The sequence below is a fragment of the Rhinatrema bivittatum genome, chromosome 11, assembly GCF_901001135.1.
Source record: "Rhinatrema bivittatum chromosome 11, aRhiBiv1.1, whole genome shotgun sequence".
NCBI lineage: Eukaryota > Metazoa > Chordata > Amphibia > Gymnophiona > Rhinatrematidae > Rhinatrema > Rhinatrema bivittatum.
The window spans coordinates 74,816,449-74,840,167 of NC_042625.1; the positions used below are offsets into that span (position 1 = coordinate 74,816,449).

Consider the following 23,719-nt stretch of genomic DNA (forward strand, 5'->3'; position numbering starts at 1 on the left):
TAATGTCCAAAAACCATTTACTATTTATTTGAGGAAACAAAACATCTGTGCAAAACAAGAGTGCCTAGTCTCTTTAGAAGCTGCAGTACAAATGCTGGGCAAATCAGAAGTGAAACTAAGGCAACAAACGGGGTGAAAGAGAGAGAAACAGGGTGTCTTAAGGCATAAGCTCAATCCCCTTGTCCAATCGCAAGCAGTAAGTGCGAAACAGAGAAAGAGGGAAACATTTTAACATTCTCTTATTTTACATAATTGTGCATTAGTTCAATACACGCAGACATACATAGAAACCTTCCTTCCCTTTTACCCTTCTAGGAGTTGATGTTCCCAACACCATCCTCATTTTTAGTCATGGCTAGGGCAAGCAGCTAGCTTTCTTTTGGTAGTTCAGAAAGATGAATTCCTGGTTTTACCCCTTTGCATGCATGGATTTGTTGTTCTGCTTTACCTACGGTTAAGGCTCTTCAAGAGCAAAGTTTATCAGTCTTGGGTTCATCTCATTAGCAGGACTAAAGTAGTAGGGTTTCCAAGGCATTTTACATTTCTCCTGTTTACTTCCTCAATATTACATACCAATGATGAGGAAGGCAATTTTTAAATTGCTATTTGCAAATAGAGTGCACTAAATAGAAAATTGAACAAAGCAAGAAAATGACACAAAACAAACTTTGGGTGGGCTGCAATGCTTCTAAAAAATAGCTGGGATCAGAGGCAGGGCTAGGTTAGAGGAGGCAACGACATGTGTAGTTTTGCATTTTCCAAATTATGCACATTGTTTTTCAGGACAAAAGTATTTGCAGAAATAGCAGTTGTGAATTTCTGTGGTTACTTTTTCCCTAGGCAGGTTTCAAAAGGGAAAGTACATGCGTGCTTTCTCTCTGAGAAATAGTGCAGAGTCCACTAGGAAAAGTACCCACCAACTTTGCACCTACCCGTAGAATCTTGAAATTGGTCCCATAATAGTTTTTGTTGAGACTGTTGGAGGGTAAGAAACATGATGGCAGATAAAGACCATAAAGCCTATCTAGTTTATCATTATCAACTATTCAGCTTTATAATCCCTACCACTCCCTTGGAGATTCTCCGTGTTTATCCCATTCTTTCTTCAATTCAGATAGTGTCCTTGCTTCCACCACATCTACAGGGAGGTACTTCCATGCATTCACTACCCTCTTTGTAAAGAAACAGATTACTCCTGAGTCTGCTCACGTTCACCCTTATCTCGTAATCTCTCATTCTAGAACCTCCTTTCCTTTGAAAGAGGCTCACTTCCTGTGCATGGAAATCTTGGAGGTATTTAAATGTCTCTATTATGTCTCCTCTAGCCCACCCTTCCTCAAGGGTATATATGTTTAGATCTTAAAATATGCTTTAGAACAAAGGCCACACTCATCAGTTTAGAATACTATCCACTCTATGGACCGAATCCAACTGATTTATATTCTTTTGAAGATGTGGTCTCCAGAACTGTACACATTCACAATTGAAAATGAAGTTTCACCTTGAATCAATGACCCCCCATGAGCCATGACTGACATTTATTTCAAAAGATAAAAATAGTGAGGTTGATATTTAAAAGCTATTTACATAGATAACTGAAATTATCCAGCTAAATGAAGATGAAGGCATTTATCTGGCTAAATTCTAACTGGATAATAAGTTAGCTGGGCTAGAATTTAGCTGAATATTTAAGGGGCATTCTAGGGTCATAACTGTGAGGAGTTTGAGTTAGCTGGATAAGTTATCTGGCTGACTCCAATTTTAAAAGTTAACCAGATAACTTATTTGGCTAACTCGGGTCAGCCCTTAGATCTCACCTAAGGTTAATTGGATAGCTGGATATATTTAGCGGCAGGGCTGTGCTGCTAAATATATTTGCTAAATTAGAATTTATTCATTAACTAGCCAAGTCACCCAGTAGCTGAATAGGAACCTCACTGTGCATTAATTTCAATATATTGGTTCTCCATTGAAGTGTTTTAGGTCTGTAATACAAATGGACAAACATGAGACTGGATTCATAAGAGGCAGTAAATAAACAATTAATGTCTCTGAAGTAAAATGCAGGAGGAGTAATCTAGAGGGTTCAGATCATTGAATTGTGACTGAGAAGCCTCTGGCGTGGCAGTTCTAGACTGCCCTTCTGTGTGGACTTGTTTCATTCCTAATCCCCCGTCTTAATTTTAGTGCTTTGTGTAAGACCTTGGGGTGAGCCACTTTATCTTTCTGCGTTTCGGTTCCAGTTCCCGGCTCTACTATCGACTGACTGTCTATGTGTGACCTTGGGGTGAATCCCTTTATCTATCTGCTTCAGGTCTAAACCCCAGCTCTATCCCTGACTTTCTGTGTGCGACCTTGAGCAAACCCCAAAAGGATCAAAAGCTAGGATAAAAATATCCCATCTGATTGTTACATAAGAAAGGCTTAATTAATTAATATTCCCCCCGTACAATAAGAAATACTATTTAGCTCATTTTCAAAGGGAAACTATATTTCCCTTAGAAAATTGCCTTCAAGATGTGTGGGGTCAAAGTACCCATGGACTTTTCAAAATGCAATTTATGTGGGCAGAAAATGGCTGCCCTCCCCCTCCCTCCCCAAAAAAAGGTATTTATTTATTTATAAAGTTTTACATTACGCCCAATCCAGAACATATGAAAATCAAAGCTACGCGTGCTGTTGATTTATTTATTTACTTTTTTTCCCCTTATCTCACTCTTCCAGCAGCTGGGAATGCCTCCCTTTGACGCAACTAAAAGTTGAAGCCCATAATAACTTCTAGTAGGATAATAGGAAGGCAAATTCCAATCAAGCCAATTCACCCAGGTGAACGCCTATTTACCTGAGTAAATGGCTTTTAAAATGGCTCTGCCCGGGTGTTCCTATGTCACCCGCTGTACAATGAATGCAATAGCATGGAAAGGAATGCGACGGCCTGGGTACGAGCAGCTGCTGATACCAATGGTGGAGCACTGGAGCTTCTGTGCCTTCAGCGAGCAAGCACACAAAACTGGTATGGGCGTGGGACATTCCCCAAGCCAGAACACTGTGGGGTGAGGTCGATTTTCTCCGGGCTGACCAGGGGCTTCAGCTGGAAGTTCTGCAGGATGGTGGTAAAGTATAGGAAGAGCTCCATCCGGGCCAGGCTTTCTCCGAGGCAGATCCGCTTCCCTAAAAGCGACAACAAGCATTTCAGAGACTCAGGATATGCTACAGACTTTTCCGTGGCTGTCTAAGGAGATTATGGGTCATTCCTGTTCTTTTGGACCTTTTCATGCCAGCACACCGTGTTGCTTCTCTCATTGGAAATCAGGCCTATCAACAAGGCCAGCTGGTAGGCTTTCATGTCTCAATCTACACTGAGTAGCTTCTAAAAAGCAGAAACTTGATTCGCTAAATCTGGATATCATACTCTCTGGAATTTTTCCATAAAGAATCCTTAGTGCTGAATATTCAAAGGATTTGTCTGCTAACATTTGGAATTAGTTGGAAAAATCCTGAGGTTTGAATTTTTTCCCCTGCAACTTGGCTAAATTTTTTCCAGGAAAATCATTGCCAGCACAAATTTTACTCAGATAAAAAGAACTGGGTGCTGGGGGCATTCCTAGGGCGGGGTTTCACATGGTCCAAACACTCAGTGCTGATTTTCAGAACTACCTAGACAAGTTTTCCTGGGTTACTTTGCTCGGACAAATCACCATCTTAAACTTACTCAAATAACTTTATCCAGCTAACTTCATTCAGGTATATTCAGTGGTACTTTCACCTGAATAATTGCTGCTTAATATCCAGCTAAAGTTAACTGGAGAACGTTATTTGGGTAACTTAACTGCTCTTGGGGGGGGGGGGGATCTTTGAATATGGATCTGTTAACCTCTATTGAGCCTGACCTTTTGACCCAGCAGTTTCTTTCTGCTCCTTTGCATTTCTAGCTCAGTCAGAATGGAGGGGTGAGTTCTGGCATCATGAATCTTCATTCCCAACTACTCTAGGATATTTTTCCTATATTATATATCCCCTCCCAACTCATTTAGCTGAGTCACTACGTGGCGGTCCTTGATTGGGTGCCATGTAACATAGCTCCTGTCAGAATCATGAACCCTAAATCTGGCCATTAGGTGTCATCACTGCATAACAGCTATGATTTCTCTCCCCACAAGGGCTGTGAACAATTCCTGCACAATATTCCAAGTCCCGGATTACCCAGGAAGTAGAAAACCTGAGCTGGAAATTAAACCTAAGTCCAATTGGTAGGCCTGGTGAGCATTGATTTTCTGCAGAACCTTTTTATTCCCTTGCAAAAGCATTATATTTAATCCTTGGCCATAATATTCGAAAACCATGCAAGCAAACTCATTTATAGTTTTTTGCACCTGTTTTTTGGCTTATATTTGCCCTAATCTTATTCAGGCCTCACCTGAGGAAAATGGCATGAAGGCATCCTTTTTCTTAAGGCAAACTTTGTCATCCAAAAAGTTTTGGGGATCAAAAACATTTGGATTTTTGTATTGTGTTGGATCATAATGTACAGAGGTCAATACAGGAATTATATTCGTGCCCTAGGGGAGAAAGAAAAGCAGAATAGATGAGTGTTCAGCTTGGTTATCTTTAGATATGTTCCATGCACAATGTGCCACATTGTAAGAACATAAGAACATAAGAAATTGCCATGCTGGGACACACCAAGGGTCCATCAAGCCCAGCATCCTGTTTCCAACAGAGGCCAAAAACCAGGCCACAAGAACCTGGCTCTTCCTTTTATGCTCTACAAGACATAGAAATAAAAATATCAGTTGTGGCATAGGTTGCTTTTGGCTTGATGTTACCTGGTAGAGAGTCCATCAAGCTAGGTTGAGAGAACATTGCACAAATCTCATCTTTGGGTGAGTTTCCTCACTCCGAAGGCCATCAAATCTTCATAATAGTGCACTGTTCTGTTCGTACGTCGCACTCTGCATGTCAAAGTGGCCCCTAACCCCTACACTAATACCTAAACCTCACCTCGAATAGCTAGGTGGGCTTCCTATAGAGGGCCTTTATAGAGGGAGGGAGAGAGAGAGAGAGAGAGAGAGAGAGAGAGCGAGCTAGTCTCTCTCTCTCTCTCCCTCCCTCCCTCCCTCCCCAGCAGCTTAAAATACTGAAAACGCTATTTGCGAAAACATCACAAAGTGCAATAAAGCCATATCGCACAGCTTAACGTAAATGAAAAAGGTGTAGTTAAAATCCACTTGGCCAGAAATCCTGCCCCAAACTCCTCCTAATTTGCATCGTACCACGCGTTATGGTGTTTTCGCATGCGTTAAAAGGCATTTTCACATTGGAAAATGCTATATAGCACTTTGATAAATGAACCCCTTGGGCAGCCAGACAGTGGCTGAATATTGGACCCTAATATTAGTAGTGAATGTTTTAACGAAGATGATGAACTACAAATTCTCATTATCAAAGGATAAAATAAACTACTAAACATTTCTATAGTGCTGTTTGACATATCTAGCACTCATCCCCGTTAGCCATTTGGTCAGGCAGCCAGTCACCCTGAATAACACAAGGAGGAAACTGAGATTTATGACGGTACCATAGGGAGTGTGTATCCTTGGAACTGTGTGTCTCGTATCACACGATGGGGCAGGCTCATCGGAATGATGTCAGCGAAGCGCTGCACTTCATGGATCACGGCATCAGAGTATGGCATTCTACTCCGGTCCTCAATTGATGGACAACGGTTTCGGCCAATGACTCGCTCGATCTCCTCATGAACCTTTGCTGTAAAGGAAAGAGTTGCCAGATATAAACCCACAAAGGGGGGAGGGGGGGGGGGTTCAATGAGGAATCATTTGCATGATTTAGTGTTATTTTTAGGAAACTAAATTTATGTAAATAAAATCCAAGGTAAAACCCAGGGAGGGTGATTTTCAAAGTGCTTAGGTGCCTAACTTTGAGAGTTAAGCCACCTAATTTTGCATCTTTGAAAACTGACTGGGCCTGAGCGACAAAATGTAGGCAACTAAAAAGTGGCCAAGGGAAGTGCTACATGGTTAACTGAACATCACATTTTTGGAGATTGAATAGCAGACCTAAAACTAGGCACCTCAGGTCTGAGCCCCTAAGTTAGATAAATTTCAGTCAAAAATGTAGGTGCTTAATTTCAGCTGAAATTTTGCTGAATTGCAGGCACCTAAAACTGAAGTGCCTAGGTTAGGAGCCAAACCTCCACTGAAAATCAGCCTGTATGAGCTTAACTCAATATGCTTTTTCCCACAGACACAGAAGGGTTAGATATTCAAAACAGCTAAGAGTGTTAGCCGAATAAAACTTATATTTGGTGCTACTTAGCCAGATAAGTTATATTTAGATAACTTAAACCTACTCATGGAAGGTCTAACTTATCTGATTATCTTAACCAAGTACAAATATCTCTGCTTATCTGGCTAAGTTCACCAGATAAGGAGCACTGCCACAATCCACCCACAGATGACTTATCCAGCTATGTGGCAGCCGCTGAACATAGCCAGATATTCAGCAGCTGCCACTTAGCTGGATAAGTCACTACTTATCCAGCTAAGTAGTGCTGAAATATCGGGCTCAGAATGGCACAATATAACCTGTATTAAATCGGGTCCAAAATACTGTATCTAGAACTCCATTAATCAGAGATTGATGTCAAAATTGTTGATGGATTAAATTAAAGGCAGCTCTGAAGATATCTAACATATTGAAAGTTAACTAAATATGTCCAATTGCAAGGCCACAGCTCTAAAACTGGTCACTTCCTTGGAGGTCTATCTTTGACCATGTCTACTTAGATGCTTAACTCGTGTATTTGAAAATTCCATAGGCAACCAGCATATATTTTTGGCAGTGGTTACCGTCTTCCATTTTGACATGTGCAGAGTAAAGTGATTACAATAGTATGGGTCCTTGTGATTGTTCCTGCTGCATTAGCCTGCTGCTAATTATCTGGGGAGTGTGTGTTTGTTGGGGGGGGGGGAGGGGGTTCCACAGAGCAGAGAGAGGGAGTGCAGGCTACCATGCAATGAGGTGTAAAAACTGGTACAGTCTCCAGTACTTAAAAAGATCATACACCCAAATTTTATTTGTCTTGGCTTTTCTACTTATATAGCTATTGTTTATGACAATTCTTTAGATGCAAAAAAAAACATTTAACTAAACTCTTCTCAAGTAACTCAGTGGTCAATACTACAATATATATCCAGATAAGTAAGTCAGCCAGATAAAAATAATCTAGCTAACTTGTAAAGGGTATTCAGCAGCACGACTATGCCGCTGAATATTGGCGTAAAAAATCACTAGTTAGCTGTATAAGTCTTCTCAAGCTGACTTTAGATATGCTATTGATAAGTCCGAATATCGGCACTTATCTGGCTAAGTTAACCAAATAACTTTTCCGTGATCTGTCCACATCCCACCCACCACTTACCTGACTGCTTAGCTGGATAAATACTTATGTGACTAAGTGGTGATCGTTGATTATAGCTGGATATTCAGCTGCCACCACTTAGCCGGATAAGTCACAAATAAAATAAATGCACGTCCCTACCAGCAGGTAACTATAATATATTTCACATGAGGGGTAGGTGATGCAGTCTCATGCTGAAGGGGGCAAGGATACACAAGGATGTATGAGCCTCCTCCCCCTCCAAATTGCTAGATGAATGGATTATGAATGTATTGACAGGGTAGAATTTAATAACTAGAATAAGTACTTTCCGTGGCTTGCAATTATTTCATTAATGATTCCGAGCACATAAACAGGGGAACTGTTGCTTGGCACCTATGTTGCATGTTGTTTAATGTCACCTTGTATTTCTGGATATTTCATCAGAATCAGGAATCCATATCGCAAGGTTGTGCTAACGGTCTCGGTTCCACCAAAAAACAAGTTGTGTGTAGTCATTACCAGAGTCTCAGTATGAAATGAGCTTTGGGGGTTTTTTTCCTCCTGGAAGACAGTTAACAGATGCAAAGTGAACTCCAAAAGCACAGGAAAGGACTCTGCCATCCAATTTGTTTCATGGGAACCTTCTGTGAGGGTGGGGTGGGGTGGGATGGGCCATGTCCCTCCAGGGAGCTAGTTTAAGGTCATTGATTCAATGAGGGGCCAAAATGCAAGCTCCCTGTCATGGCGCAAAGTCCGTGAACTGCAAGCATTAATTAAGTAAATATGTGAATTAGGAAAGGGGTTTTTTTTCCAGTCATGTTTAGACATTCCATTTATTCGATGCCGATTAAAGAGTTCTAAAGCCACACTTATTGCCATCCTTCAAGATGTCATGTCACGTGGCATCGCTCCATTTCGGCCAGTGAAGGATTTGGGTTCCTTGAGACTTTTAGAGACTTCACACCAGAAAAGTACTACTCTGTCATCAGATCATCTTTCTAAATCCTACCTGCTTCATCTTGGTCAGGAAACAGTCAATGAAGTCCCTGGGACAGTTGGCATCAAACAGCTCATCGTGCATCTTGATTCTTTCCAGAACAAAAAGCTTCAGCTTCTCAAAGTTTGAAAAGATTTTGTTGTGAGGTCCAGGCAGGTAGTACATGAGATTTGGGAAAATATTGTATAACTGCAAGGCAGAAAAAAGAATCTTCTCTTTTATCTTATCATACAGGCAAATTGGTTTCTTTCATTAATAGTTTGTGAGCATGGCTCATATTTGTAACCTCCTTTTTACCCTGTATTCACTCTTGTGAAACATATGGTTTGGGGAACCTTTGAGGGACAAAGCTTGCTGAGCATTTGTTATGAGTTTTTAAAGCACTTGGCATGGAAACTGACTGCATTGCTATGGCACTGAGCAATCAAATGTATGGGATACATATTATGGTAAATTTTGTCAGCCCTTTAAATTGCGTAGCTACAGGTCAATAACCAATAACAAAACATCTTCAAGATATTATGTTGATGCTGTAATGCATCTTGACCCAGATGAACAATTTTGCATTGGATCCTTCAGCAAAGGTTTTCATAAATCAGAATGTCAAAATTCATTAGGCCCGCCTCCTTTGGTACTCACCGTTCCCCAAACACTGCTCATGAGCTGGAAGTTTTCATTGATCAGGCTGAGCAAGGCCAGAAAGCTTTTATCTTGGTAATCAAAGCGGTTTCCAAAGACAACAGAGCAGATGACATTGGAGACGGCTTTACTCATGACAAAGGTCGGATCAAATGGTTTCTCTGTAAACAAAAAACAGAAAAGTGACTTTTTTTTTTTGCAGGCTATTACCATTAATTTGATTAAAGGAATTCTTATGCATAAAGTCAGATTAATAGAATTGCATCAATTAATGCTTGACAATCATCATATCCTGGCACTAGGACTGCACAGCTTATTATGTCTTAGTGACTACACAGTTGTAATCATCAGTCATATATCATTACACAGTAGAGTCCATCACTTAACTTGTCAAGTCTTATTTCTTAAAATAATTTTTATGTTGCAAATAAAAGAATAACTAAACATTAAATGTACTTATCTTTGCTTCTTTTTCATATCTTATCTTGGGCTTCTTTTATTTGCAACAAAAAATTCTTTAAGAAAATAGACTGGACAAGTGATAGTCTCTACTTTGTTTTTGTAATGCTATATGATCAATGATTACAACTGTGCAGGCATGACGAAAAGGTCTAAAAGACATAAATTGTTGTGCAGTCCTAGTGCCAGGATGCATTAATTGATACAGTTCTAACCATCTGGGTCATTCATCAAAATGTGTTATGGCGTTAATGCACGTGTTATTGTTCATAAGGTATTATCGCACAGATCAATTGGGCTGGGAGAGAGAAAGAATCTCTGGGGAAGGCCTCACTGTGTGCACCTATTTAAATCTCTATTGGGAGGGCCATCTGATGGTGGTGGTTTAGGGGACAGTTTTGCATGTAGAGTGAGATGTACAAAAAGCACAGTACACCTTGGTGAAGATTTGACATCATTTGGAGTGAGGAAAGTCTCACAAAGATGAACTTTTGTACTATGCTATCTCACCCTAGCTTGACCCTAGCTAACATTAAGACCTATCTAATTTATCATATCTGTCTATCATCTCTGCATGGTATCTATCAAGCACCGAAAGCTCTGACTAAAATCTCCACATGGCCCCCTATATGGGTACGTGAAGACCTACTATTGTATTTTATAATCTGCATGTAGATTATAAAATATGCGTATATCCACTCCAGTATGTTTCACTAAATGTGAATATTTGCAATGCATTGAAAGCATATACGTTAACTACCTATTTCGTAAACATGTGTGTATGTTTAATGCATGAAAACAATACAACTTGCAGGGGTAAAACCCTGATTTCCATGCAGAGGCAGGTATATTTCAAAATAGGCACACATACTTGAAATCACCAGTTTGCCGATACTGCCACCAGTTCATCCAGTTCAGTTCCAGTTCACCAAGACCCTCCTACTACTTCACCCTGAACTCCACCAGTTTACCCAGACCTCCTACCCAAAAATAGCAGTCCATAGACAAGTCTGATACCAATTGCACTAGCTAATTAGCAGTTGTAAAATTGTGCGAACAAGTTGCCTAATATATTCTCATAAATCTCTTATAAAATAACAACTTACACCTATATATCTTGCCTCCACCCCGGACCACCCCTTTTTTTAGACAGGTAAATGTACATGTGAAAGTGAAAATGCATTTGTACTTTTGATGATTATAAAATAGCATTTATATGAATACAAGATATTTACACACATAACGCCTTTGAAAATGAACTCATAAGTGTTTGTACTTTTAGCCGGTTTATATATTACCCACTATCTTTAGGCTGCTGTTACAATTCATGTTGCTTTCAGATCAAAATCAACAAATTACAAAAATGTGGCATTAAAACAGCCGCTGGGATATGACTTATACTCTTGTGACAAGGAAGCACAAAGATTGAAGAATCACAGATCCATCAAATCTACAAGGAAAGCAATACCAACCATTTGTTTTCTTGAATTCTTGAACAAGGTAATAAGCTTCTTCTTGGATCCGCTGTTCAACAGTTCTCTTCCCCACCCCGAAGTTCCTCAGGGTCTGAAGAGCGAACCGGCGAAGGTTTTTCCATTTCTCACCATTCGTAAAGGCAATTCCTGGATGGGATAGGATGGAGTATGGAATGAGACGTGATGGAAAGGAAATGCACAGATCTTGATTCATGGTACTGTGAAAAAGAAATGTGTCAGTCTGAAACAGTGGCCCGGGCCATGACTTCTACTCTAAACACGATCTTATGTAAGTTAAATTCTTGACTTTTGTCAGGGTCAGTTGTTATAATCTGTATCTCTCTACCAGTCGAATCATGTAAACCGTTGTGATGGAGAAACCGAACGACGGAATATATAAAACTCGACAAATAAATAAATAAATAAACAATGACCCTGCTTTATAGCCTGTTCTCTGTGCTGCTACTACTACTACTACAACTATTTACCATTTCTAAAGTGCTTCTAGACAAACATAGCATTGCATAGATCCATATAAGAGCTAGGCCATACTTCAAGGAACTTTCTGCCTAGTCAAGACAAACATACATGACAGACTAGAATCTATAGGACATGCATTTATTGTAGAAAATGATTCTAGATTTCCTCCTAGCCATGACAACAAATTGTCAAATTGTAGCCACACACTTAGTTCATCGGGGAAAGCAGGAGCTAAACTATAGAGTTCCATGCCATTAATCCTTGCTGCAAATACCGTTTGTTGATCCACAAAACCACACTTTAATCAATAAAGTGCAGTCTGATTACTTCTTAGCATGGACTTTACTTTTGTGGCCTTCTTGGCAATAATGGAGTGGAGACTGGGGCTTCAGAATATACAAAGCAAGGGGATTGTTCTTCCTTGCTGATGATTTGGAAAAGTAAAGCATGTGAAAGGGATGAGACATTTTGTGGGTAATTTTATAACTGTCTGCAAGTCATTTTAATTGCACACTTTAAACTAATTTTCAAAGGGAAAAACTATCTGCACCAATTTATACTGGTTGGAGTGGAGGATAGAGGCCCTTCACACATACTTTTCCCAACATATAGAGAATGCAATTTTCTAGAAGCCCATTTCCACTGGTAAAGCAAGTTTTTCCAATTAACCTGAAATGTAATTAGGCTTCCCAAAAGGCGAAGGGCTTCTGAGCCTTGTGTTTTAACATAAGCATGCAAGTGACTGAGTAGGGCTGTACATTCATTTTTTCATTTCATTCCAATTACTGCACACTAATTTTTTTGTGCACTAAATTAATTAGTGCACACTAAATCAAAATAGCATGCACTAAATCATAATAGTGCACACTAAATGGAAATTAGCATGCACTAAAAAAATTAGTGAGCACTAAAATGAAATGAAACAAAAATACTCTAATAAAACGGAGAAAAATGGAAAAAAAATTTAAAAACTTTTTTTGTCAACACATCCAGATGACCGAATATCTTTCTACCATAAATGGTAGGCCTTTGTCTTGTTTTCACTCCCCCCCCCCCCACCCCCCTCCATATACAACACCTGCAACTTGTCCTTTCGATGCTGCTCTTTAGAACTGAATTTGTATGAAAGGCACCCTTGGAAAAATGAGTATACTTTTCTAAATAAACGCCCCTGATGAGCATGAGAGTCCACATGTAAAAAAAACGAGCTAATTTCATTGGTTCCGAACTTTGTTAAAAATGTTTTCAAAGAGTTTTCCACTGGTAAACTCCCCGGAAAAATACAAATGAGGAATTTATTTTTAACTCCCCATACCTACTTCCCAGCAAGGAGTTTGCCTACAGTTCCTGCTGGGCCACAGATGTCAGAAGGTAAACTCCCATGTGGCGTTTCCCTTTGAAAATCTGCTTGAACTCTTATAGAGTGCAGTGTGAAGATAAACCTTCCCCAAACTGGCAAATGTTTAAGTTCTATGTAGCATGAAGAACCCAATGGAGGTCAACCTTCTTCTCAAGGTTCAGACAAGAAATATGGCTTACAAAACAAATGCCTGGTTCTCTGTGGCTGAGTGATCAGCAGCACATTTTTAAGATATGCTCTCACCGTTTCCTTGGGTGAACCTAAACACCACAGGGAATTCTCCTCTTCCACTGAATTCATCTCCTTGATCAATGAGGGCCTCTTTCACAGCTTTATACCCATACAGCACTATCGATGGCTGGCTGCCCAGATAGATTGTGTACACTGAGCCATACTTTTCGCTTAACTGTAAAAACAAGGAACATGAGTTATATATACTTTACAGGGAATATCCCATTTGAACCAGTCTTCAGATTCCGGTCAAGGGGAAGTATTTGTCTGAATCCCATGTGTTGTATGCAAAGAATTCCATAAGGTCCATGCAGACTTAGAAAAGGTTTGGCCTACACAGACCAGAGCAATGGCACATCATATCGTGGAGAGGTAAAGAGATGACCTGGAGTAATAATTGAAAGAAAGTTGTCTCTTGTAGATGGAATTTTTTTCTGAAAAGCTAACAGAAATTGCTGAGTACAGAAGGCCATAGATGGTTGGGCTAATGAGAGATGGATGCCAGCTGCTGATAAGGGATAAACTGATCCCAAGTTAATCAAGACAAAAACATATCTTATGCTATCAAGACAGATTTTCAGATGACTGTCAGTATGTGTTCTGGTCATAGGCATTTCAGACTCTGTCTTCTTATTTAAAAGACTATTCTTGGTGCCCAAATTGTAGATTAACAATGTTCCTACATGAACATATCTCTATTCTGCCTTGCCTTGTGACCTACTCAGGCCTCTTACCTTGCTTTTGGCCCTTCCAGGCCTTCTGGCCTTGCTCTGTAACCTTTCAAGTCTCCATGCCATGCTCTGTGCCCTTCTGGGCTTTCCTGTTTTATCTTGTGGCCTCCAGGCCTACTAGGACTACCTTGTCAGACTTGTGCCCTGTTGGACTTTCTTATTTCCTATTACCTATCTAGATCTGTCTAGTCCTGTCCTTGATCAGTCCTATCCTTGTTCAGTCCTGTCCTTGTCCAATTCAGTCCTGTCCTTGTCTGGTCATTGTCCTGCCCAGTCCACTTCAGCCCTTGTCTGAGCCCAGGTCTTGCCTTTATCCTTGGCCCAGCCTTGTCTGTATCCAAGCCCACCAGTACCTGTATCCAGTTCTCCACCAGTCTCTGCATCTAGCCTTAGCCTGTACTATGTATCCAATCCACAGCCTGTGCTCCCTACCCTATGCTCTGTATCCACCCCCAGTCCGTGCCCTGTATCCAGCCCTTGCCTGTACCTGCCCTCAGCTTCCTGCCTGCCCTGCCTCATCCAGCTTTCCTTGCATCGTCCAGCCTGCTCTGCCTCGTCTGTGCCTGACCTCAGCTCCTAGAGCATGCCCTTATGTTCTACAGAAGGATCAGCCTGTGGAGGAGAGGGTTGGTTAGGCAGAAGATCAGCTCCAGTCCTGTCCTGCAATCCTGTACCTCCTTTGTGGGGATGCTCCCCGACACACAGCTATAGTATGCAGATGTATTACTCCTCTTTGAAAATTTGCAGTGTCAGCGGAACCCCTGTTCTATTCCCACTTAAAATTAAACCTGCTCAAAATCAGGTGTAACTTTGTGCATGTGAATTTACACACACATATGTCTGAAAATCGAAAATATATGCAGAAATCCTTTCTCCACCCCAACTCTGCCCACGGAATGCCAATTTACTCAGCATGTAAAAGAGTATATGAAATGTTGTTTTGTGCATATTTTTACACACATACACCCCACATTGATTTTCAAATGAGTAAAGGGATTTATGCATGTCAATCCCCCCTTAGTATACGTAGTCAGCAAGCATGGTTTGATATGTTGATGCCTTTGTGCTTGCTGCCATACCCTACCTCTATGTCTTGAGGTGTTTGTGTCTCTTATTCATGCCACTCTACCCATCCCATGATGGCTTGGGCAACTCATGCCACTGTTGATGCCCTTTGCCTGTCTTTTGGTGCCGTGGGGTGTTCATGCTGTTACTTCTGCTGTTGACACTTGTCAGCAAGTTTCATAAAACTTGGATGGAAAACCCCAAAGTGAAGAGTTGAAAATACTTACCACATTAACTTTAATAGAAATAAATGAAACTAATAATTTGAATGAAATGAATGAGCTTCTGATATGGATTGAATGAACCTAATAAGACAGGAAACCAAAGCAAACCCAAAATGTTTGTGTACACGCCCATACTTTATATAGGATATTAATATTTAGTTGAATGGGATTATCTTAACTGCTAATTGCTCAACTCAATATATAGAGGCCTATGTGATCAAATTAACCAATGAGATTGCCATATTCTACATCACTTGGAAACACTAGGAAGGAGCACCACATAAAATTGCGATAATGCAATAGAAATTCTAGTAAGTGATATTGTATAAAGAAATAAAAACCCAAGAACTTGGAGTGCAGCCTTAATTCTTCAACTCCTGTTTCAAAGCAGACTGGGTCTTGTTGACCTACAAGTGCAATGAAGCAAACTAAGATTGCAACTTACCATGCTGAGCGATTTCACCATATCTTTCATATTCAGTTGTAGGAGATTGCCTATCAGTGGCAGGGGTGTTGGGCCTGGAGGCAGCTGTCTTTCTTTCTTCCAGCTCTTTCCATGACGAAACAACATTAGGCAAGAAATGCAGATTATCATGAAAAGGAGGAGTCCCCCACTCACATCCATTCTGCGAAAGTGTTTCCTTTTGTCTTGAATGCATACATCAAGAGAAAAGAAAGGTTTTTCGTTACACTAGCATGCCTTGCTGGGATAGTGGCAACCATTACTAATTTGCATCATGGGCGTGAAATTGCCTAGCAGGTCCAGTTGCAGCAGTGTTGCAACATTGTTGCATAGCCCCTTGTGCCTATACGTTGGTATATGTTACTGCCAAAAAAGATCAAATATTCAGAATGACATTTATCTGTTGAAAAAATTAAGGCTGGTAGAGGGCACAACCTGTATAGGGTACAAAAATTAAGGCCATATGGTCTTAAATGAGGTTCCGAGGGGGGGGGGGGTGTAGGTTGGGGGGGATGCATGGTCTGTCTGTGGTATGCATGCGGTATGAATGAGGATGCTTTGGAGCTGGGTATTTGGGGTGGGGGTGGTAGGGTCAGGAGTAGATGGAGGGCATAATTAATATATTATATGTATCAGTTATGCCTTACAACAGATGATATGAAGCAGTAAGCTCTGAGGATGAGTCATTGAATACAAGGAGATCTGATAGAATCCACTGAAGCTCAGCAGTACTCCTTCTTTGAAATCAGTGTTTTACATTGGTCTGATATTTCTAAAATACAAAATAAGGTTGGCCGGGGTGCGACTCTTGTAGAGGATCTAAATATTTATACCCTAAAAAAGAGGAGATGCAGGAGAGATATGATACAGACCTTCAGATACCTAAAAGGTTTTAACCCTTTAGTGCCCAATGCCAACATTTGGGAGCATTGAAATTTCACATTAATATTTTTGTGATAAATAAGATATTCCCATATTGACTCTAATTCTTTGTTTTTAAACAGTTTTTGCATCCGTTGGTATCATTTGAGGTATATTTAGTCACTCTGTGTTTGCGGCAGCCATCTTGAAAGTTGACCTTTTACAACAGCCATGTGTGTTTTTGGTTAAAAAGTTCCTCTGCAGGTAAGAATAAAATATGTTTTACAAATTTTGCTGGAAAACTATACAAAAGTGTTTAGTAATCATTTTGATTTTATTTATTTTAAAATTGAGAATGTTTATAGATATGTAAATTGCATTGATTCAGTGATGTTCCCAAATGTGAACAATGGGCACAACTGTGACTATGTTCCCATTTGGGAACATCCTTATATTTAAGTGATTTAATATTCAGTATGCTGTTATATCTTTACAGAATGTCTAAGAAACGACTTTCCAGTACAGAAGCATTAACATTCATTTTAGATGAGTATCAAAGTTGTGAAGATGGTGAATCCTTAGAAGAATATGAATGTTTAGCCGATGTTATTGACGAAGCCGTAGAAAGTGATGACATAAGAGACATAGGGGTAGATTTTCAGAGCCCTGCTCGCCTAAATCCGCCCAAAACCGGGCGGATTTAGGCGAGCAGGGCCCTGCGCGCCGGGAAGCCTATTTTACATAGGCCTCCCGGCGCGCGCAGAGCCCCGGGACTCGCGTAAGTCCCGGGGTTCTCGGAGGGGGGCGTGTCGGGGGGCGGGCCCGGTCGTCGCGGCGTTCCGGGGGCGTGTCGGCAGCGTTTTGGGGGCGGGTACGGGGCGTGGCTACGGCCCGGGGGCGTGGCCGCGCCCTCCGTACCCGCCCCCAGGTCGCGGCCCGGCGCGCAGCAGGCCCGCTGGCGCGCGGGGATTTACGTCTCCCTCCGGGAGGCGTAAATCCCCCGACAAAGGTAAGGGGGGGATGTAGACAGGGCCGGGCGGGTGGGTTAGGTAGGGGAAGGGAGGGGAAGGTGAGGGGAGGGCAAAGGAAAGTTCCCTCCAAGGCCGCTCCGATTTCGGAGCGGCCTTGGAGGGAACGGGGGGCGGTAGCGCGGCTCGGCGCGCGCAGGCTATACAAAATCGATAGCCTTGCGCGCGCCGATCCAGGATTTTAGTGGATACGCGCGGCTCCGCGCGTATCTACTAAAATCCAGCGTACTTTTGTTTGCGCCTGGAGCGCAAACAAAAGTAGGCTGTTCGCGCTCGTCTGAAAATCTACCCCATAGTGTTGCTACCTCCAAATAAAGTTGATAATGTGTCTGATGAAGAAGTGATTGACGAAGATGATCTACTGCCTTCGGCTCAGCCAAATGAAGTGCCTGAACCTATAGCTATACTAAAGGATGCGGCAGCCATTGGTTCCTCTGATGGAACTTCGAGGCAGCAGAAAAGGTGAAAAGTTGTTCAGAAAAAAGGAGAGAAACATGGTATTAAATGGAGCAAGAAAGTGGAACTGTTCGCAAAAATAGGTTGAAGCAGTGCTCATTGATGGAGATAAGCCAAATGAAAAAGAAGGAGAGAGGCTGCTTTGATGCCGTATGCGACGGACATGTCTTGGCTGTGAAATGGCACGACAACCAGTGTGTTATTGTAGCTTCAAACTACAACAACATAGAACCATTGGGAAAAGCAAGAAGGTGGAGCAAAGCCAGAAAGTGTCCAGTTGACCTTCCACAGCCAGCGGTAATTAGCTTATACAATACCCATATGGGAGGAGTGGACATACTGGACAGATTTATGGCAAACTACCGTCCAGTGTTTCGTTCAAAGAAATGGTGGTGGCCTCTATTTGTCAACAGCATCAACATGGCAGTTGTTGCAGCTTGGCGTCTTCATGTTGAAGTAGGAGGTAAATTTGATCACCTGGAGTTTCGTCGGCACATTGTTCGCACCCTGCTTCAGCGTTCAGAACATCGCACACCATCGAAATCTGGACCTTCCAGTAGACCAGTCAGCGATGTGAGGTTTGATGGTTATAATCATCACCTTACTCCATCAGAGAAACAAGGAAGATGTAGGATGTGCAAGAAAAACTCCCGCCTGGTGTGCACCAAGTGCAGGGTTCCGCTTCATCTTCATTGAGAACAGCAGTATCATACCCAATGATCATTGGTTCAAACAAACTCTGCTAATTAAATGGTTTTCTGTAGTTACTAGATAGTTTTCCGTCAAAACTGCTTAAAATACTTGAGTCTATGATTTTAATGTCATTAGTTCATAATTAAAACAGTGTTGTTCCCAAATGGGAACATAGTACCATATGTGGCCATTGTTACCAAATGGGAACGAAGCGCCATCTTGTGTACGTGACAAATATTTAAAAAATTGTTCAGTCAAGTGATCCTCTCATGTCATGTGTTTCAAAATTTAAGCTAAACCAATATTGCTTCACTACGTAAGATTTGGGCATTATTAATGATGCACAATGTTCAGACCTTTTCTTGTGGAAAGGAAACTGCCAAACTAGGGATCTTTGGGTGTTCATGCCACTATTTTTGTCACATTCCCCTCTCTGGATTCCTTGGAGTCTTCATGCTGCTGTTGTTGGTGCCCTTTACCCCTCTCTTGGTGCCTTAGGGTGATTTTGTGCTGCTTCTGCTCCTTTTTTTGGTGTCTTGGAGACTTTATGCTATGATTTTAGGTACTCTTTGCCCCTATTTTGGTGCCTTGGTGTCTTCATGCCACTATTTGTGCTGCTTTGCCCCTCTCATGGCGCCATGGGATCTTCATGCTACTGTGGTTGGTGCCCTGTGCCCCTTTTTTGGTGTCATGGATTATTAAAGTGCCACTTTTGCCACTTTTCTGTGCCTTGGGGTCTTCATGCCTCTGTTATTGATGCCCTTTGCAATTCTTTTGATGCCTTGGTATCTTCATAGTACAGTTTGTTCTGTTCCCCCCCCCCCCCTCCTTAATGCCTTGGGAGCCTTCATGCCACTGTTGTTGTTACCCTTTGCCCCTTTCTTTGTCCCTTGGGGTGTTTTCTCTTTTTTTTATTGGTGCTTTTGGGTCTTCATGCCCCTGTTGTTGGTGTCTTTTGCCCCTCTTTTGCTGGCTTAAGGTCTTCATTCCACTTTTACTGGTGCTCCTTTACCCTAGTTAAGTGCTGGGGATCTTCATACCTCAATCGGTGGCATCCTTTGCCCTCTTTTGGTGCCTTAAAGTCTTCATGCTTCTCTTGAAGGTGCTCCTTTGCCCCCTTTTTGGGGCCTTAGTGTCTTCATACAACTGCTGCTGATGCTCTTCCCTTCTCTTGGTGCCCAAGGAGTTTACTTGCTACTTTTGTCTTTCTATTGTCCCTTGCGGTCTTCATGCCACTGTTGACGGTGCCTTTTGTCCTTCATTTTCTGCATTCTAGGCTTCATGCCATTGTTAATGGTGCCCTTTTCTCCTCTTTTGGTTCTCCTAGTTTTCAAGCCATTGTTTGTTCCCTTAGTCCCTTTCTTGGTTCCTTGGGGTGATCATAGGTCACCTTTGCTCCTTTTTTGGTGCCTCAGTGTCTTCACGCCACTATTGTTGGTGCTCTTTGCCTTTTTTTTGTTACCATGGAGTCTTCATGGCACTGTTTGTGCTGTTTTACCCCTCTCACAGTGACATGGGGACTTCATGTCAATATTATTGGTGCTCTTTGCCCCATTTCTTGGTGCTATGGGATTTTAACGCCTCTGTTATTAGTGTCTTTTGGTGCATTGGGGTTTTGATGACACTCTTCTTCATGCTTTCACCTCACTCTGTGATTTGGGGGTGTTTACCACTGTGCTTCCATGCCTTTCACCTTTCTCAATGTCTGGAGTGTTGATGCCACTCTTCTTGCTGCTTTGATCTGCACTCATGCTTTGAGATTTTAGTGCCAAAGCTTCTGCTACTTTACCACTCTTGGTGTCTTGCAATGTTTTTGCTTTTCTCCAATTGCTTCGGCCTTTACTCAATGCCTTGGGTATCCAGATTGGTTACACATGACATAGACAATCTGCCATCCTGATCTGACTGACTGTACCATTGGTTCAAATCCTCCTAGTGTACTGCATGGATCTTTCCCATTTGCCTCTAATGGTTTCATGCCTTCTTTGACTCTTTTTTCAAAGTTCTTTTTACATGCCCTTACAGTACTTACTGAGAATTTGTGTTGTCTGGTATATGGGTGCATCCAAATATAGCCATTCAGAATCATGCCTCTTAATGGCTTCAGTGCACTTTTGGTTCAACCAAACAACATAGTAAAGGTACATAAGAACATAAGAACGGCATGCTTGGTCCAACAGTGGCCAATCCAGGTCGCTGGTGCCTGATAGATCCCATAAAGTAGATGTATTTCCTGTTACTCACTCTCAAGGATAGCAATAGTCTACCTGGCTAATAATGTGTTATGGACTTTTTCTCTAGGAGCTTGCTTAAATCTCTTTTAAATCCCTCTGTGCTATTTGACTTCACCAAGTCCTTTGACAATAGATTCCACAACTTGACTATGGGAAACGTACTTTCAACAATTTAAGAACATAAGAACATAAGAAAATGCCATACTGGGTCAGACCAAGGGTCCATCAAGCCCAGCATCCTGTTTCCAACAGTGGCCAATGCAGGCCATAAGAACCTGGCAAGTACCCAAAAACTGGTTATGGGTTTCATGGAGGGAGCCCTTGTTCTAGTATTTTTTGAAAGGGTAAATAACTGTCCTTTATTCAACCCAGTCATGATTTGATAAATGTTTATCATATCCCCTCTTAGCAACCTCTTTTCCAAGCTGAAGAGCCTTAGCCTGTGTAGTTTATCATCTATAGGAGAGCCGTTCCATCTCATCTATCGTTTTTGTTGCCCTCTTCTGTGCCATTTCTAGCTCTGCTACGTCTTTTTTGAGATGAGGCGACCAGAACTGTGCAGGGTACTCAATGTGCAGCTGCACCATTCCTTTTTGGAACTTCCTAGTATTCTATTTGCTTTTTTGATCGCCACTGCATTCTAAGAAGGATTTCAAGGTATTGTCCACAGGAATTCCAAGGTCCTTTTCCTGGGTTGATGACTCCCAATACAGAACCCAGCATCGTGTACCCTGTAGTTGGGATTATTTTTCCCTATGTGCATCTATAACACTTTTTTACATTAAATTTCATCATTAAATTTCAGATGCTCAGTCTCCTACCATCATGCTGCTTCTGCAGTACCATGCAATCCACTGCTGTTCTAATAACTTTGAATAGTTTTGTGTCATCTGCAAATTTGATCATCTCATATGTTATTCCCTTTTCCAGATCATTTATGAGTATGTTAAAGAGCAAAGATCCCAGTACCAGTCCTTATGGTACTCCACTAATGATCTTTCTCCATTTTGAAAATTCACCATTCACCCTCTGTTTTACCTACCATAAAGTACCGGCAGGGAGTTGCTATGAGGGTCAACTACAAAACTTCCTAATCAGGACTCATCCCCTCTGCTTCCAACATTCCTATATCTGGGACGGACTGGGCAACATTATTATGGGGCCGATGTGATAAGCTGCAGTAGATGTGCCGCGGGTTTGTGCGAGTAGTGTTACATGCGTTTTTGTAATGCTAATCTTATGCATGTATATATTAATGCAATTGTGTTAAAATCTTGCTGCAGCAGGTTTACTGCGAGTCCATGCTAATGCTATGCAAATAAGGCAATTAACTATTCATGGCCATTGCAGAGAGCTGTGCTGGCATTAGTGTGGGGTTTTTTAAGAGGGCATTTTAGTGCCTGGGTCAGGGCAGGACTTAAGTTTTAAACGCCTTTCTGGAAGTTGAAAAATTAAGCGGCAAAAACCAGAAGAGAGGTCAGAGAGGGAACAGGCACATGTCAGTAATGCTGAATGCTTCTGTAGCCCCTTCCAAATCTCTACTGCATTTTCCCCGCTCACTGGCATCCACCATTATAGCTCCCATGCAGTTGGTGACGGATCCTGAAGGGGTTAGATATTGCTCTACCCACCGTCAGTTCCACTCCCGAACCACTAACTCAGTTCACTACTTTTTAATGGCTTTCAAGCAAGAGTTAATCACAGATCACATTAATGTGGGTTTCTGTGTGGTTTATTGCATAGGGCCTTCAGCATGCGCAGATATTTGTTTTGCATGAATTTTCTGCATGTATCTTATTTGCATGCCATCCCCTCATTACATCCCATGGAGGCGTCTGCTTTTGATGCAAGTGCTAAAAAAAAAAAATAATGCACTGAAAAACAGTGCCAATTTCACCATGGATCTTATTACATCAGCCCCTATATTTGGTAAGTCTACTGACTGGAACTCACTAATTCACTTTCAGATTTTCATCTGAGATACCAAAAGAAAAATCTTCCCATTAGTCACATTTTATTAGATTGAGGGGATTTTATGTCCTGCCACTTCAATAAAAAAAACAAAACCAAAAACAAATGTCAGGCATCTGCTAGAGCATTTCCATGCTTGTGGCCATCCTAAGAAAAATCTTCTAATGGGATTTATGATTACATCTATCAGCTTGTACCTGGTTTGACACTGCTTTAAGAACATTCGATATCTTGGTGTATATTTCTATTCGCTTTCTTAACTTTCCAACCATTACTTTGTTTTTGCTGATTTCCTATGGTTGAATGAATTCCCTCCGTTTGTTACAAATAAATGCTCTCCAGGCTGGTCTCATTTATCCAACACAGCTTTACACTGCCACCGCCTAACAGCGCAATTGCACACATAATCCTGTGCAAAAATAACTTCTTCACAGACCTGGCACTAATCAAGGGTCTGGACTGACCCCCTCCCCACACACACATACTTATACCCGTCGCATGATCCAAAAAGCACACAATAGAATTTATCCTATAAATGGTGCCTGAGCGACCGCCATGAGCCACACATTAGCAGGACAAGTTACTCTGTGCATTTAACATTCATTTAACAGTTATGGCTTAAGAGAAAACTATTTAATACACAGGTGTACAGCTTCAGAAGAAAGTGAGAAAGAAAAGCCCCTGAGCCCCGCTGCAGCATGGTCTTATTTTATTAGACGATCACGGCACAATTCCTTACCTGTAAGGGCAGGTAGATATTCTAATCTGCTAGTGATGAGCAGGTCGTGAGTGAGGTTGAGCCAGTTTTAGACTACACTGGTCCTATTGCTGTGTCAGAGTCCCTCTTGAGTTAGATTTCTAACTATCCGTGTATGCAACCTGAATGGAACTAGTGGGAGAATTTCCCTTGCTATCCTGCCTGTCAGTGGCATCAAGCAGCTCTTTAAACC

At 41.5% G+C, this 23,719-nt stretch overlaps 1 protein-coding gene across 1 annotated transcript; it reads right to left on the minus strand.

Annotated features, from left to right (window-relative positions):
- Positions 1-23,689, minus strand: LOC115073373 (cytochrome P450 2F3-like). The gene is made up of 10 exons (XM_029571744.1): positions 23,509-23,689; positions 15,509-15,711; positions 13,056-13,218; positions 10,970-11,119; positions 9,039-9,199; positions 8,412-8,588; positions 7,822-7,963; positions 5,579-5,766; positions 4,418-4,559; positions 1-3,171 (listed from the first exon to the last, which is right to left on the minus strand). Exons 2-10 carry the CDS (start codon positions 15,686-15,688, stop codon positions 2,990-2,992), a joined length of 1,485 nt encoding a protein of 494 aa, XP_029427604.1. The 5' UTR covers positions 15,689-15,711; positions 23,509-23,689; the 3' UTR covers positions 1-2,989.
- Between the last annotated feature and the right edge of the window lie 30 nt (positions 23,690-23,719).

Coding starts and splice junctions, on each gene's coding strand:
- LOC115073373 (XM_029571744.1), bottom strand. CDS start 15,688: ATGGATGTGAGTGGGGGACTCCTCCTTTTCATGATAATCTGCATTTCT. Junction 13,219..15,508: donor TGGTGAAATCGCTCAGCATG/GTAAGTTGCAAT, acceptor TTGTTTTTACAG/TTAAGCGAAAAGTATGGCTC. Junction 8,589..9,038: donor TGAGCAGTGTTTGGGGAACG/GTGAGTACCAAA, acceptor TCTGCCTTGCAG/TTATACAATATTTTCCCAAA.